A 14,209-nucleotide genomic window follows, 5' to 3' on the forward strand; every position below is an offset into this window, starting at 1 on the left:
TAAAAAATCCAGGGTGCTAAATGTGGTCAGAACCCATTTACTTTCAACCAGTGTGAGATATTCTTGCCTACCAATGAGTCACTTGTCACCAAGTTCCTCAGCAACCAATTGATGTGCAAGAAGAAACTGATGGAAGATGTAGCTATTGTATGCGCTTCCAGGAAAGGCAGCACACACATCAGTGAAGCAGTCCCTGGCATCGCGCATAGCTTACACGTTGATGGGGTGCCAGTAATGTCTGTTGTGCAAACGGTCTGCTACTTGGTGAGGTGGCTGAAGTACCACATGTATGCAATCAATGTAACCAACCACATGAGCGAAGTGTGCAAAGGCATTACATTCCCTTGCCAACCTTTGCCTTTCCAACAGTGACATGTCAGTAAATGATTGTACTTTTCTGTTGATAAATATCAGTACTTCATACAAGCATCAAAACTGGCTTGACTGTGAGATGCCTATGCTGTCAGAGCTGACCCTCTGAAAAATCCAGTTACCATGAAATGAAGTTGAGCCGTTATTTTGATAATGGTAGGGGTAGCCTGTAGGTGGATGTAGATCCTGCTCTCAGTCTGCACCCATGTTAAAGATCACTTCAGGTGAGAAGCAAATCTGTAATGGCTGCTTCACTGGACACTCAAAAACTAGGATGAGAGGCCAGGGTTGTTGCTTGACATTGGGAACATCAGAGGCCTAGAATTGAATGCCAGAGTCCCTCCAGGCAGAATCTAACCTTTCAAAAGTCAGGAAATTATTAAAAACACATCTATTAACAACCTTGATGCAGCAATTTCTTCTATTGCCTTTTGTAGCTATTCTTTGTACCAGGGCACCTACCAGTGCGGTTTTTGCACGCTCTACAAAACAAATGATTGTCAGCATTATCAAGGATCAGTTCAGGTGAGAAGCAATATCTGGCATTGACTGAACACCACAAAGATGTTGATCCATTACCTGTAATCTCTCACACTCTACCTCAAATAATTGCTTCTCAAAATCATCGACATAGTGAAGCCCAACAAAGCTGATTGGGTGTGTGAGTTCATTTATTACGTGTCACCTTGTTCGTGAATGGTTACTGTTGTGAATTGTTTCACCTGTAGCCCTACACCAAGGCTTAGCTGGTGTATATTTACTACTGTATTGAACCCTTTCTGGCTGTAGTAATTTTAGAAGTGCAGTTTGTGAATAGCAATTGCCTTACTCTTTTGTAAGTGTATTTAAATGTCCCTCCCCAAACCCCTCTGTATCCCTCCTAAATCCCTCCCTTTTAAGAGTAAGTAACCCCTGTTTTCCAGCAACTCCCCTTTGTCCCTCCACATTTACCACCAAAATGTTTGCATGTGTGTGGATATTGCTGCGTAGAAAAGAAAGGAGAGGCAAAGACCTCCGCACATACGTTTGTGGATTGCATTTTATATGTGAATAGTCCTATTTTAGTGCTACTAAATGTACTATATTATGCAGTTTGCACAAAGGCCCAATTGAATGCATAATGATACTTAACATTTCGATGTTTGATAAGACATTAATAGGCTGGTATAGGATATGATTCTTCCTACCATACAGATATCATTATAAAATTCTGTAAAACTTACGCAATGTAATCCTTTTGCAAACTCCTCCGTAAAGCCTGTGTCTCTTTGATGAAAGAGTGATAGGTTGGAGCAGCCGGTGTGCAAATAATTAAAATTAAGGAAAATCATGTCAAATTTCTCATAGTTTTGAAATCCAGCTGGCATGATAATTCCCAACTAGTCCTGGTAGGCCAGTACATGGAATGCTGCAACCAAAGGATACATTTAAACAATGTCATAGCAGTCTAGCAATCAGTACTAGAAAATATACATTCGGTTCTATCCACTAAAAAGGCATGCTACATATTATATTTAATACAAATAGGGCATATTCTCAAGGAGCCATTGTGAGTTTTCGGCACTTTAGCGCAGCCAAAGTCGTGATAACTCTATTGCCCCATTCACAAGCCAGTGCAAACAGCCAATATAACCAGTTTCCCGGTGATAGCATCCTCAAAAAACATTGCCGCAGATGACCCCGGCAACTATCGCTAATGAGATGCAGAGTAGGCGTTACCGAGCAAAAACCTGCGACAACACCACTCCGAAACATTCTCAATGACCAGCCACATTGGCGATAAGACCACAAAACAGGTGATAAGGTGTGTTAGCAGCAGGAAACTAACACCTGCTCTGACCTGGTGTAAAAACGGACAACAACCTGCACCAGAAAAGGGAGCACAGCCCACAGCCACAGCTGAAGACCAACAGATGCCATGGAGCCACTGATCATGCAGTACAGAGCCGCAACAGGGCCACAACACCCATCGCCACCACCCCTAGGACCGCCACCCCCCCGGAACCTCCCACACCCCCGGACCACCACAGAGGCAGAGCAGACCAAGCCAGCGGACCTTCAGAAAATGCACCAACCTCACAGACCCAACACTAGAAAATGCCATTGCCCACCACAGGCTCAAAAGGACAACCATCCTACACATCCTGACAATCATTGCCCACAGGCTGATGGTACCAACACAGCGGACAACCAACATCCCAACGCAGACAAAGCTGCTGGCTGTGCTGCACATGTTGGCCTCTGGGACCTTCCAACCAACAACCGCCAGAGTCGAAGGCGTCTCACAGCCAGCCCTATCAAAGTACATCACAACTGTGCTGGATGCCATCATCAGCTTGGTAGCCCAGTACCCATACTCCCCCCACACTGCGCATGAACAACTGGAGACCAAGCAAGGCTTCTATGCCATAGCTGGCTTCCCCACGTGTTAGGGGGCAATTGACTGCAACATGTCCTACTCGTGCCCCCGGGTGACACTGCACACAATTACCTCAACAGAAAGCACACGTATTCCATCAATGTGCAGGCAACAGTGGACCACCTGGGAATCGCCACCAACGTCGCTGCCAACTACCCAGGCAGGGTGCATGATTGCTACTTCTTCCGACAGTCCATCAGCAACCGGCGCTACCAGGATGGCACCCATGGAAATGCACTGCTCGTTGGTAAGTACCAAATAAACACACCACATCCCCCAACTCCACTATCATGCAAATCACAACTCTGGGAATGCACACGTCACAGACTCACATTCAACATGCCAAACAACATGCCTGCATACCAGACACGACAGCATAACTTACTGCGGCAACCTCAGCTAGCCATGCACATGAGCCATCAACAGCATGGCACCTTAGCCACACAATGGCGGAATGTGTGGAGAGGTGGGAACCAGGCATGTGCGATGGAGGCAAGTGACCCATGAATGAGAATGTACACAATGCCAAGTGTGGCGGAGATGTGCTGGACAGACTGCAGTATGCAGACCACAGACATATCCATGTCCACATGCACTGCTGGTGTATGGAGTGTAGTGGACAGTGGACGCAACCATGTTACTCCAGCCAGTGGGGAAGATCCCGGAAATGTAGCTTGTGACGTCCCCCCCTGGAAGCTTGTGTGGAGTGGGCTGGTGGGGCGTACGCCAGGCCAGCGTAGGGGTGTGAATTAAAAGCACGTAGCTCTGGACATGGTCCTCTTCCAGAATGCCCAACGTGTCTGCCAGGGCGGCGCCTCCCAGCCGTCGCCCTGAGCGGTGTTGCCTGAGAACCAGTGCACCCCGGGCCGCTGGTCCCAGACCCGTCATGCCTGCCCCTGTGCAGCCAGGCCTCACTGCCCACCTGCCGACACCAGCGTGTGTCAAGGAGGACCCACCACGTGCTTGCGTAAGCCCCAAGCCCGAGGCCCGTGAGCTTAGCAGCCTCCTTAGACCATCACAGCCTCCCCGACACAGGTCCGCAGTACTCCTTTCTCGTTGACATACTCCACCAGCCTACACAGCTGCCAGGTCGGTCACACATTTGGAACTGAGTCTTGATTACACAGAGATACTCCATTGGAGTCGATTCTAGCGCTATATAAACCTGCAAATAAATAAATAAATAAATGGCACAGTACACACTTTATGGCTGACTTGACATCACTGTACTCCCTTTGATGTGGTGCTGGAACTCTGTGCATAGCATCCACAAGACACCTGTCTGTGGTCCGTTTCTGACTACTGCTTCCGGCCTACACTGCGGTTGTTTGAACTTAGTCTTGATTTCTGCATGGCAGTGTTCATATCATTGAATGCATGGAGAGGAGTAAGAGGAAGAGGTGGTGCAGTCTGGAGGAAAAAAGGATCCCCGTTAGGGAGGTGATCGAACACTGCCAACAACTGCTTTGGTGTCACTAACTCTGTGCATCGCGAGCCAAGGACACGTGGCTGTGGGCCCCTGCTGACCGCTGCCTCGGGCCTACACTGCGGTCGAGTAGGACACACATTGGGAACTCAGTCATAATTTGATTATGGCAGCTTTTATATCATTGTACTGGCCTCATCGCAGACTACATACCCCTTCAGCTCCTGTGCCACTAAGTCTGTTCCCCCGACAGCCATGGACACTTTCCAGTTGAACTTTGGTGGCAACGGAGTCTATGGACTGAGGGTTGTCTTCATCATCATGTCGGTGATACTGATTCATTGGCGAAAACGAGGCTGTAGCATTCCACTCCTCAATTTGCCGCTTACAGATGGCTTTTACCCTCTGCATCATGCCCTGGAGGACACCTTCCACTATCACCCACAACCCTCCGCCATATTCACCTCGGACATCGATGAGGACCCGCTCAGCTCATGTGGACCATCTCACTGCACCGCAAGTTACCGTCCCGTGGCGGTGTGCCTGTGCCGACCGCAGTGCACCCCGGGCCACTAACTCTGTGCAGCTCAAGTCAGGGACCCTATCCAGTGAGATATTGGATTCGCCTCTGAGATGATGGCCTTAGGGTCCTCAACGCCATGTGTCTGTGGCCCTGCGCTGTCCGCTGCCTCCGGACTCAACTACGGTCCACCAGGGCTCACACATCACATCGAGTTCTGACCGGCCCAGATGTCGCATCACCGCGGAAGGCACACGCCACCACCGCCAGAACCAACTCCAAATGCCAACTGCCAGAGTCGGAACAGCTGTACTGGCAGACTAACGGTGTTGCTCACACCTGTCGTGGATGCCATCATCTGCCTGATACCTTGCTCAGCACTCCAGGTGCCATTAACTCAGTGCACCATGACTCATGGACCATTTCTGAATGAGTTGTGTGCTGTTGTGAGCTCACGCAGCAATGTCACCTCAGGCAGTGTGAGATACCAGGGACAATTGTAGTGTATTTCCAATAGTACCCTTCATGCAGGATCTACACATTTGCGGATAACATAAACTGTGGGTCTGATGGCAGACTGACTCTGTACACCCCGCCGAATATGTTAGCCTGTTTTCGCATTAGCTAGGTCGTAGTGCTACTAGAATCTTCTGTTATCAGAGAGATTAGTTTTTGCAACCTCAGAACACAATAAACTCAGACTCTTGGAAACAATATACTACTTTTCGCCCAGTCACTTGTGCTTGCTTGTTTTGCTCTCAGAGAGATACAGAGAAGAAACAGTCGAGCGTTTTTACAATAAGAATTTACTGTACCGTAGTTCTTCTCATGTAAAATAAGTGCGCTGTTACAATTGTATCACAGTAGCAGAAATCTAGAACCAGCAGTACAGTGAATAAAAAGGAATAGTATTGTTCTACCATTTTGCAATAGTCACAAACATATACATGAATATGAAATGCATTTATAAAATAAAGTGCGTACTCCTAAGATGCCTGACTAGATGTACCTAAATGTACCTAGCATGTAAGTAGGTGCGAAACAGCTACTAAGCCTAAGAGCCTAGAATCTAAGAGCTAAGAATCCCGCTAGGATTTAGTTGAACCCCCATAACTGAATAGTGAGAGTGTGGGACTTCGTCCTGGACTTGAGCTGGACATCCCGCGAGGGATAGTTAGACCACTGTCAGCTGGTCCAATGGCATGCGGGAGCTGCAGCGTCTCTGGTCAGTGTGTCGGCCTTGAAGTCTCGGTTCCCTCCTGCTCTCTGGTAGCAAGATGTGCTGTATTTATACAGTCTATGTACGTGTGCTACCCATTGTTCAGTATGAGGATGATGTTGGGGATTAAACCTTGTGCATCGATAGGAGAGGTGAAGTATACCTCCTGGACAGTGTACTCATCAGCTATTCATATGTGCTAAGGATGACGTCTTAGCAATATCGATTGGGAAAAAACCACCCTTGGCATGGAACTAGGTAAAAAGTTTAGTCCATTAAAGGCTGCAGTCCTTATAAGGCATGATGTCCCTATAAGGCATTCTGTCCTCATTTATTGTTATGTCTTTGTAATGCTCATTCATATGAAATAATGGGGAGATGATATAGGGAAAGTGTACGATGTTCCCTGGACCCATATTAGGGTACCGATATGAAATATAATACGATGATGAGGAAGATGATGCATGTGTAACACACCCCACTGCAGCTGCATCAGGAATAACCCAAAGGGACACAATCCTAGACATTTTTTTCACATGAGCACGCTCATCTCTAGTGCCCCAACCTCAGTGCACTGCAACTCATGGACACTCCTGTTTGCAGATTGTGTGACCTCTGTACTTGCTCCAGATACCACCAGGATGCTCCGCAGTTGTCTCTGTGTTGCTAGTGTTTTCTGTTTCCGTTTTGATGGTGTTCACTGTTCAAGTTGTTGCCAGCACCAACCACTCCGTGCGGGCTGGCCTACTCTCACCCCACTCCCATCCAGCACAGGAGTCACTGTACATGTGACCCTGCCAATAAAGGCAGCCGGGCGCACGTGCCCGTAGCCAGTTCCACGAACTACCTGCGTGTAGTCATGACATATGCATGCGCCTACAACATTACATTGTGCTGTGTACAGCGGACGCAACCATGTCACCGCTGACAGCGGGTAAGACCTTGAACATGTAGCTTTGTCATCACCCACTCAATGCGTAGGAGGAGTGGACTGGGACGTCGTATGGTGGTCCAGCGTGGGGGTGTGTATGATGATTCCAGGGCACTGGGCGTGGATCATTGTAGGAAATGTGCACATGCATGTGTATCTGTCGTGGTGTGGGTCTCCTTTGTGGGGTGTAGGTGGTCCCTGATGGGACTTGAACACCCACGTATGTGAACTACTTTGGCTTCCATGAGCTCTGACCCCACCCGCACCTGTTCAGCCACCTCCTTTTGGCATTCTGACACCTGGCATTGGAAAGCGATGTGTGCATAGGTGAAGTGTTGGGAGCCAGCCGTGGTGGCGGCTGCTTCCAGCTGTGTGGTCTGTGCAGAGGGTGGGGACTCCTCTGTGTAGCTTGGCTGCCCTGCTCCTGGGGGTGAGTTGCCTATGATGTCCATGAGCTGTTGTAGAGCGTCGGTGTCGAAGGTGAGGTGGTCCTTTCCAGCATCACTGATGAGTAGTCTGGTTTGCTCTGCTTGAGGTGTTGTTTGTCCCTCTGCAATGTGAACGGGAGATGCATGTTGACATTGTGTTGACATGTATGTTGACGCATTGTTCTTGTTTACATGCAGACTGTATGACTATGTACATTGTGGCAGTTTGGGGGTGCTGTATATTGATGCGGGACAGTGGACATTTGGACTACATGACGGATGTGTGGTTGTACGCGTGCATTTCCATCTCACAGTTTCCTGCTATGTTGGATGTGATTGGCCTGTTTTTGCGCATGAGCGGATCCAGTTGTGTCCTCTGTTCTGTAGTGTCGGTGTTGCACTTTGTGCCACATTGTCGTTGGATGTGCTGGTATTACTATGTGTGTGTGCTACAGTGTGCCACGGGGATCAGGGACATGATCCAGGGTCATTGTGGGTGTTTAGTGTGCTACACATCTTTGTGTATGTGTGACATTGTGCCCATCTCCCCCCGTTCTCCCAGTCCCTGGTCGTTACTCACCCTGTTGATGTTGTGTCAGGTCCTATTGAGCTGTTTCCGGACTCCCGACTTCTTGCGTCGTCTCCACCCTGATGACTGTGGCCTCCGTTTCCTCCAGCTCCTCCTGTGGTGCAAGACTCCCACCTCCTGTCACCATTGCTGCCTTCCTGTTGGCAGCGGGTTTATGCTTGGTTTGGCTTTTCACCTCATGCCAGCGTCTCTTGTCCTCCTCCATTGACCTCCTCGACACTCCGACTGCATTCACATTTGTCATTTTGACGTTCAGTGGGTGGTAGTGTTCTTTGACCTCCGTGACGCTGATCTGGTTTTCCTTCAGACTGTACCCCGTCTTCCTCTTCCTCTTTTCCTTGTCCTTCCCCGACCCGAGGTTCCTTGCTGGTGGTCTGCTGGGCTTGTGGGGTTCGCGTTGGCCTCTGCACTGGGTCCGGCAGCATCCATGTTGCTATGCAGTTTCCTTTGTTTTTAGTGTTTTTCTTGTTCTGCTTTTATAATGCATTTTCCCGCATGACGCGCGGGAACTGCAGGCCTGTCGCTGGTTTTTGCTGATTTTTGTATCACGCTTGGCCTCATCGCAGCATTTTTTGCGTTCGTGTTTCGCATTTTTGCGGCGTCGCATTGGTTTGAACGTGGCCATTTGACGCGTTATCGTGAGCCTATCGCATGGTGCTGCCAGGTTGAGAATGCCACGTTAACACAGTGTTATTGTCCCGCGATGGACTGCGATGTGCAAAGTTGCGATAAACTAATTTTGCGATGATTATCACACGATCTTGAGAATATCTCCCATAGAGTACACTTGAGCACCAAAATCTAATGTTAGCACATGATAGGAAATTAAAACAGTAGTATGGCCGACCCTTAACCATTCATGCTATGATTACTTACTGGCAATTCCATGGCTCTGAGTTATTCCTCTTGACAGTCCTTACTATGTGAGGAGTCCGCCTCCTCCCACAGACCAATACCTACTAGTCTTTTTTCAGTCTTCATGACGTAAACTCAAAGGAACCCCTCCAGTCACTATAAAGGGTTGCGACTTCAAATACACATCCTGATAATCCAATGCCATTCTACCAACAAAGAGCAGCTTGCAAATTACCCTCTTCAAAAAAGGGTGGGAAAGGGTGGGCATAACTGACTGTAACAAGGAAGTAATAACTCGGAGTAAAACATTACTGGTGAGTATTTATAGTATTACCTCCTCATTAACCACCTCAATATTGTCCATATTACGTGAGACACGTCAAAACTTTTAGGGTAAATATTGATACTCTTGAGAAATGAATTTAAACAATGACCACTCCATACAAACCTTTTGAATGGCATTGTGCCAAAATGTGATAAAGTGCACCCGGCAAGACTCTACTTCACAGCCACTGAAAGGACTCTGGAGCCAAAGTCATCATTATCTATACCCCCATGCTTTAATCAATAGTGCTTAAAAAGGATGAGCACAATGCCAAAGTTGCAGACCTGCAAATTTTCAAAATGGGTGCCTCCTGAACCTCTACCCAAGAGGCAGACATGACTCTCGTTGACCATACTTGACCCTCCCACCACCATTTCCCAGGACAGGAGACCCCTTCTCACTGTAGGCCAGCGCTAAAGTAGACCTAGCCCATCTGCTCAGAGATTGAATAGAAGGTTTTTAACCCTTTTATGACAGGACAAAACTAAACAAACAAGGTTTCCACTCTTTTGAAAGAGGAAAGTTGATGTAGATAAGAACTGCTTTCCTGACATCCAACATATGTGAAGAAGGGTGATCTGAAGAAGATTCTGAAAACAACTTTGGTAAAATAACTTCTTGACCTTCATGAAAAGAAGAACTTCTATTAGGTCTAAGGTTAGGACCAATTTTGAGTACCAATGTATCTGGAAAGATCTTTAGGTAAGGCAATCTGTAGGACAAAGAACCTAATTCTCCCAACCTACAGGCTGAATGGATAGTGCATCTTTGGACATGGTTAGCCCCTTCTTTTTGCCTGGAGCATGATGTGATTTCGAATGAAAGTGCACTGGGTTCCTGCTAACCAGGTCTCCAGTGCCAGATCTCTTTCCTAAAACTGTACCATTATTGGCACAACTTCAGCAACCCCTGTAACCCCTAGTAAATGGTATCCATGGTACCTAGGGTATTAGGACTGAAGAGGGTCCACTAGGGCTTCTAGGGACCCCTCACCAAGACCATGCAAACTGCCATTGCAGGCTGCGTATCTTGGTGCAGAGAAAATTGAAGAGTCGACATGGCACACATCTCTGTGTGCCAAGTCCACATACACTGCATGAGGTATAGATAAGTCACCCCTACTGCAGGTCTTTTGCCCTAAGGCAGAGTGCACTATACCCCATGTGTGGTCATATATGCGTAAGCAAATATGATCCTACAATATCTAAGTCCATTCTTGGATTTTGTAAGTGCACAGGGAAGCCATAAAGAATACATGGGCTTGATGCCCGTCATTACGAGTTCCCCAGCACCATGATGGCTTCACTGTACCCAAGGATGATTGGTATCAAACATCTTGTCTTAATAAATCTCCACTGATGCCAGTGTTGGATTCATTAATAAATGCACACAGAGAGCACATGAAAGGGGCCTCCTGAAAACCTACCAAACACTGGTGTGGTCTCTGACTAGTTCCAGCCAGCCTGCCACCACCAGACATGTTTCTGACCTCATGGGGTGAGAGCCTGTACTCTCAGAGGTCAGGAACAATGCCTGCTCTGGGCGGAGGTGCTTCACACCTCCCCCAGTCCGGAATGGCCTTCCAAGGCGGGAAGCTTTAAAGGTGATGCTGCCTTTGAATCGCAACCGAGGCACCTCCAGATAGTGGAGGATACCAACCCATTGGCTACTACCTGTCTCCCCTGTAAATGCCCCTAAATATAGTATTTAGGTGGCACCCATCGAGCGTGAACTTAAGATTCGACTGACACAAAGAAGAACTGGACAAAGAAGAGCTGCTGACCCGAGAACAGAGTACCTGCTGCAGAAATTTGGTGCAAAACCCCGCCTGCTGCCTCCAAGGACTTGACCTTCGTGGTGTGCTGTCTCGGCCTGCCATTGTGAGGCATCCAAAAACCCCATAGTACCTCTAGCCCTTCACAAATCACCAGAGATCTCCCTTGGATTATAGGAGCTACTCCCCTGCAGACGGTAGGCACCAAAACAGCAATGTCCAGTTTGCTAACTTGCAGCTCCCCGGCAATTCTGACTCAGCAACTAAATGAGAATTGGTGCACTAGCTCCAGAGGGTCATATCTGTCTCCCCACCAAGTGTGGAAACATCAGGACCTACCGGAGCTGTGTGGCACCAATACCCAGGGTACCGGAACCCCTGCAAAGTGCACCGAGATGAAGAGTCCAATCCGGACTCCAACTGTCCAGGATGCAAGCACCAGTCAAGGAACATTGAAACCCCTGAGACTCACTTTGTGAGTGGCCCAGATGTCTGGAAATCGTCCTTACAAACTGCTTGTCCCTGACCGTGAGGACCTGCTTGACATGCAAAGCCTGGCTGACCTACCTGCTCTACACATAGCCCGCCTGGTATGAGTAACAATGAACCAGCAGTGCTCTCTTAGTCCTGGGGCCATTGCGACCTGATACCTTGTTTACGGCCCCAGTCACCTATCTGTATTTCCCCTTGTGCCATATGTTTTAAGGTGGCCCCCTTCTCCATAGCACACCGGCTACCAACGAACTCAGCACCCTGCTCCTGGCCGAATCTGGGTCACGCCTGCCGATCTGCTGGTGGAACATTGGACCTTGGCCTGCTGATACCCTAAATTCAGAAGGTGAGCCCTGAGAACCGACTGTATGATTTTATATGCATTTTTGTGTTTTTCTCTATAGACTTCTATTGTGCGTAATTGCTCACAACTGTGCATTATTTTCCAAAATTTCAAAATTCATACGTTTTTTTTAATGCAGATTTATATAGCGCGAACTCGACCCGGAGGTATTGGAGCGCTTTACATGAGCACCGGTTACGTTACACAAGGACACATTCAGGCATGGGGTGATTAAGTGATTTGCCCAGAATCACAGGATGTGGACTCGACCCCGAGGTTCGAACCTTGGTTTCCATCACCAAAGTCGGCAATCTAGCCATCAGACCACATCCTCTCCCCGAGTACTTAAAAAGTAGTTGCCTTTGAACAACGTTCTTGCTCTTGAAAATTATCAAAAAAATCAGTGTTATTTTGGCAAATGGGTCTCGGATATATCGTTGAGTGTGTGTATCATTTATTGCCTCTGTGAGTACATTGAATGCTTAATAAGCCTAACTCCTTGCCCCCAGTACCACAAATAGAGTGTTAGTATTATCTACCTTTGCCTCTGTATATCAATCTGGTATTCACTGAATCTGTGCCCAGTGAACTTAATTTTAGTGATTTATATAGAGAGCCAGCTTCCTACAGATAGCCACAAAAAAAGAAAACTTTCTGAGTCAACAATGTGATTGTTTTTAGAGGTTCAAAGGAGATTCCCATAATACCTGTAATAGCAGGAATAAATCCCAGCCAGGAACCAACTTCCTCTCTAATGGTCTAGAAATTAAAAAAGCTCTTGAAAAGTCAGCTCACATAAAGCTTCACCCCTCATACAAGGTTCCCTAAAAGCTTGAAAGGCTGCCTCTTGGATTTTCAGGGTGGCAGGAGAAAGGCCTAGGTTAAAACCACTGTCAAGGAGTCCTAAAACCTCTACTCCTTCTAAATCCCCGTGGACACACCACTGTGAGTCTGAATGACTCCTAATGATAATCATAGGAACAAAGAGTAGATTGTCTTCTAGACTTCTGTATAGCTACTGCTAAATTTCCAGAAATACCTTGTTAGAAATTAGGTTTCTGGTTGACGGTCGTATGCACCCTGTCCAAGCAGGAACCACAGTCCTAGTCAGGGTAATTCATTAACACACTCTAAATTAGACTGTGCTTACCGTCTTATAGCATGGCACAGAGAAGTCAGGCTTAACTAAGAGGCAATGTGTAAAGTATTTGTCCACACAACACAGAGTAACAGTGAAAACACCACAAAAGGACTCCATACCAGTTTAGAAAAATAACCAATTATTTTATAAGTGAAACAAAATCAAAACGACAAAAATCCAATGATTAGAAGTCACGCTATTCATTTTTAAAGAATAAAATGTTTTGTAATGCTTAGAAACAAATTGCGCCAATCGAGGCTGTCTGGTCGCACTTGACCTTGACAAATCCAAAAGTTAAGTCTGACTGCAATGGAAGCGAGTAGGATACAGGGACCTTCCTTGCATGCGTAACGGTCGAGGGTGATGCATGGAGCAAAGGAGGTGATGTGTTGGTTCTGAGCTGTGCAAAAAAGAAGATGCGTCGAGAGTTAAGATGCCACGAACATCGGGGTGATGCGTTGGCATTGAACCGCTGGGCTATAGGCAATGCGAGCAGCACAAAGTATGCATTGCCGTCGAGCTGCAAAAAATCAGAGACAGGTCAGAAATACAGGACGATGAGTCACGCCGATGGCGATGCAATGTCCGTGGTTCATGGATTAGCTGTGATGAGTTGGTGTCGAAGGAAATTTGTCAGTTCCAATTGGCGCAACATTGTTGATGCATGGAGTTTCTGGGTTGCAGCACAGAAAACTCAATCTCAAGAGCCCAGGACTGAATTGGCACCACTTGGCAGAGCAGGACTCACAGCAGGTTGCTGGGTGAAGGCTTTGATATCCCTTAGACTTCAGTAACAGGAGGCAAGTCAACAAGCTCGTGGAGATACTTTGGTCCTGGGATGTAGAGATGAAGGCTCAGCCCATCTCACTCCCAGGCAGGAGGCAGCAGGACAACACAGCAAAGCAGTTCAGCATAGTGTTAGTCCCTCTTGGCAGTACAGCAGTCCATCTTCTGTCAGTATGTTCTCAGTTCCAGAAGTGAGCTGATTTTGTGGAGTCAGAGGTTCAGTACTTATACCCAGTTGGGCCTTTGAAGTAGGGTGACTTCAAAAAGATGCCTTTGAGCTGCACAAGATCTTGCCTTTCCTGCTCTGGCTGCAAACTCACTACAGCAGTAGTGGTTGCTCTCACGGCAGCAGGCGGGGAAGGGGTGTGAGGTGGAAGGGATGGACGGATGACAAAAATAAAGAAAAAAGAACATACCTTCTCCTTGCCGATCACCGCTCTTCTCCTTTCTGCTGAGACTTCCAGACTCCCCTGTGGCCAATCCCACTGCTTCGCTCATGCATGAGAGAAGCACTGGGATCAGCCTGAGCGGGTTTGTTTTCCACTCCAAAGAGGACTGGGACCCTACCGCTGCTATTCTCTCCACCCAG

At 47.6% G+C, this 14,209-nt stretch overlaps 1 protein-coding gene across 1 annotated transcript in view; it reads right to left on the reverse strand.

Annotated features, from left to right (window-relative positions):
* FAM227B (family with sequence similarity 227 member B) overlaps positions 1-14,209 on the reverse strand; it is a 3,353,280-nt gene that overhangs the window by 392,015 nt on the left and 2,947,056 nt on the right. Inside the window, exon 12 of the mRNA XM_085646151.1 lies at positions 1,596-1,679. Coding sequence (XP_085502277.1) covers positions 1,596-1,679 — 84 coding nt within the window. The remainder of the gene's footprint in view (positions 1-1,595; positions 1,680-14,209) is intronic.

This window comes from Triturus cristatus, chromosome 3_1 (genome assembly GCF_964204655.1).
Source record: "Triturus cristatus chromosome 3_1, aTriCri1.1, whole genome shotgun sequence".
In the NCBI taxonomy this organism is placed as follows: Eukaryota; Metazoa; Chordata; class Amphibia; order Caudata; family Salamandridae; genus Triturus; species Triturus cristatus.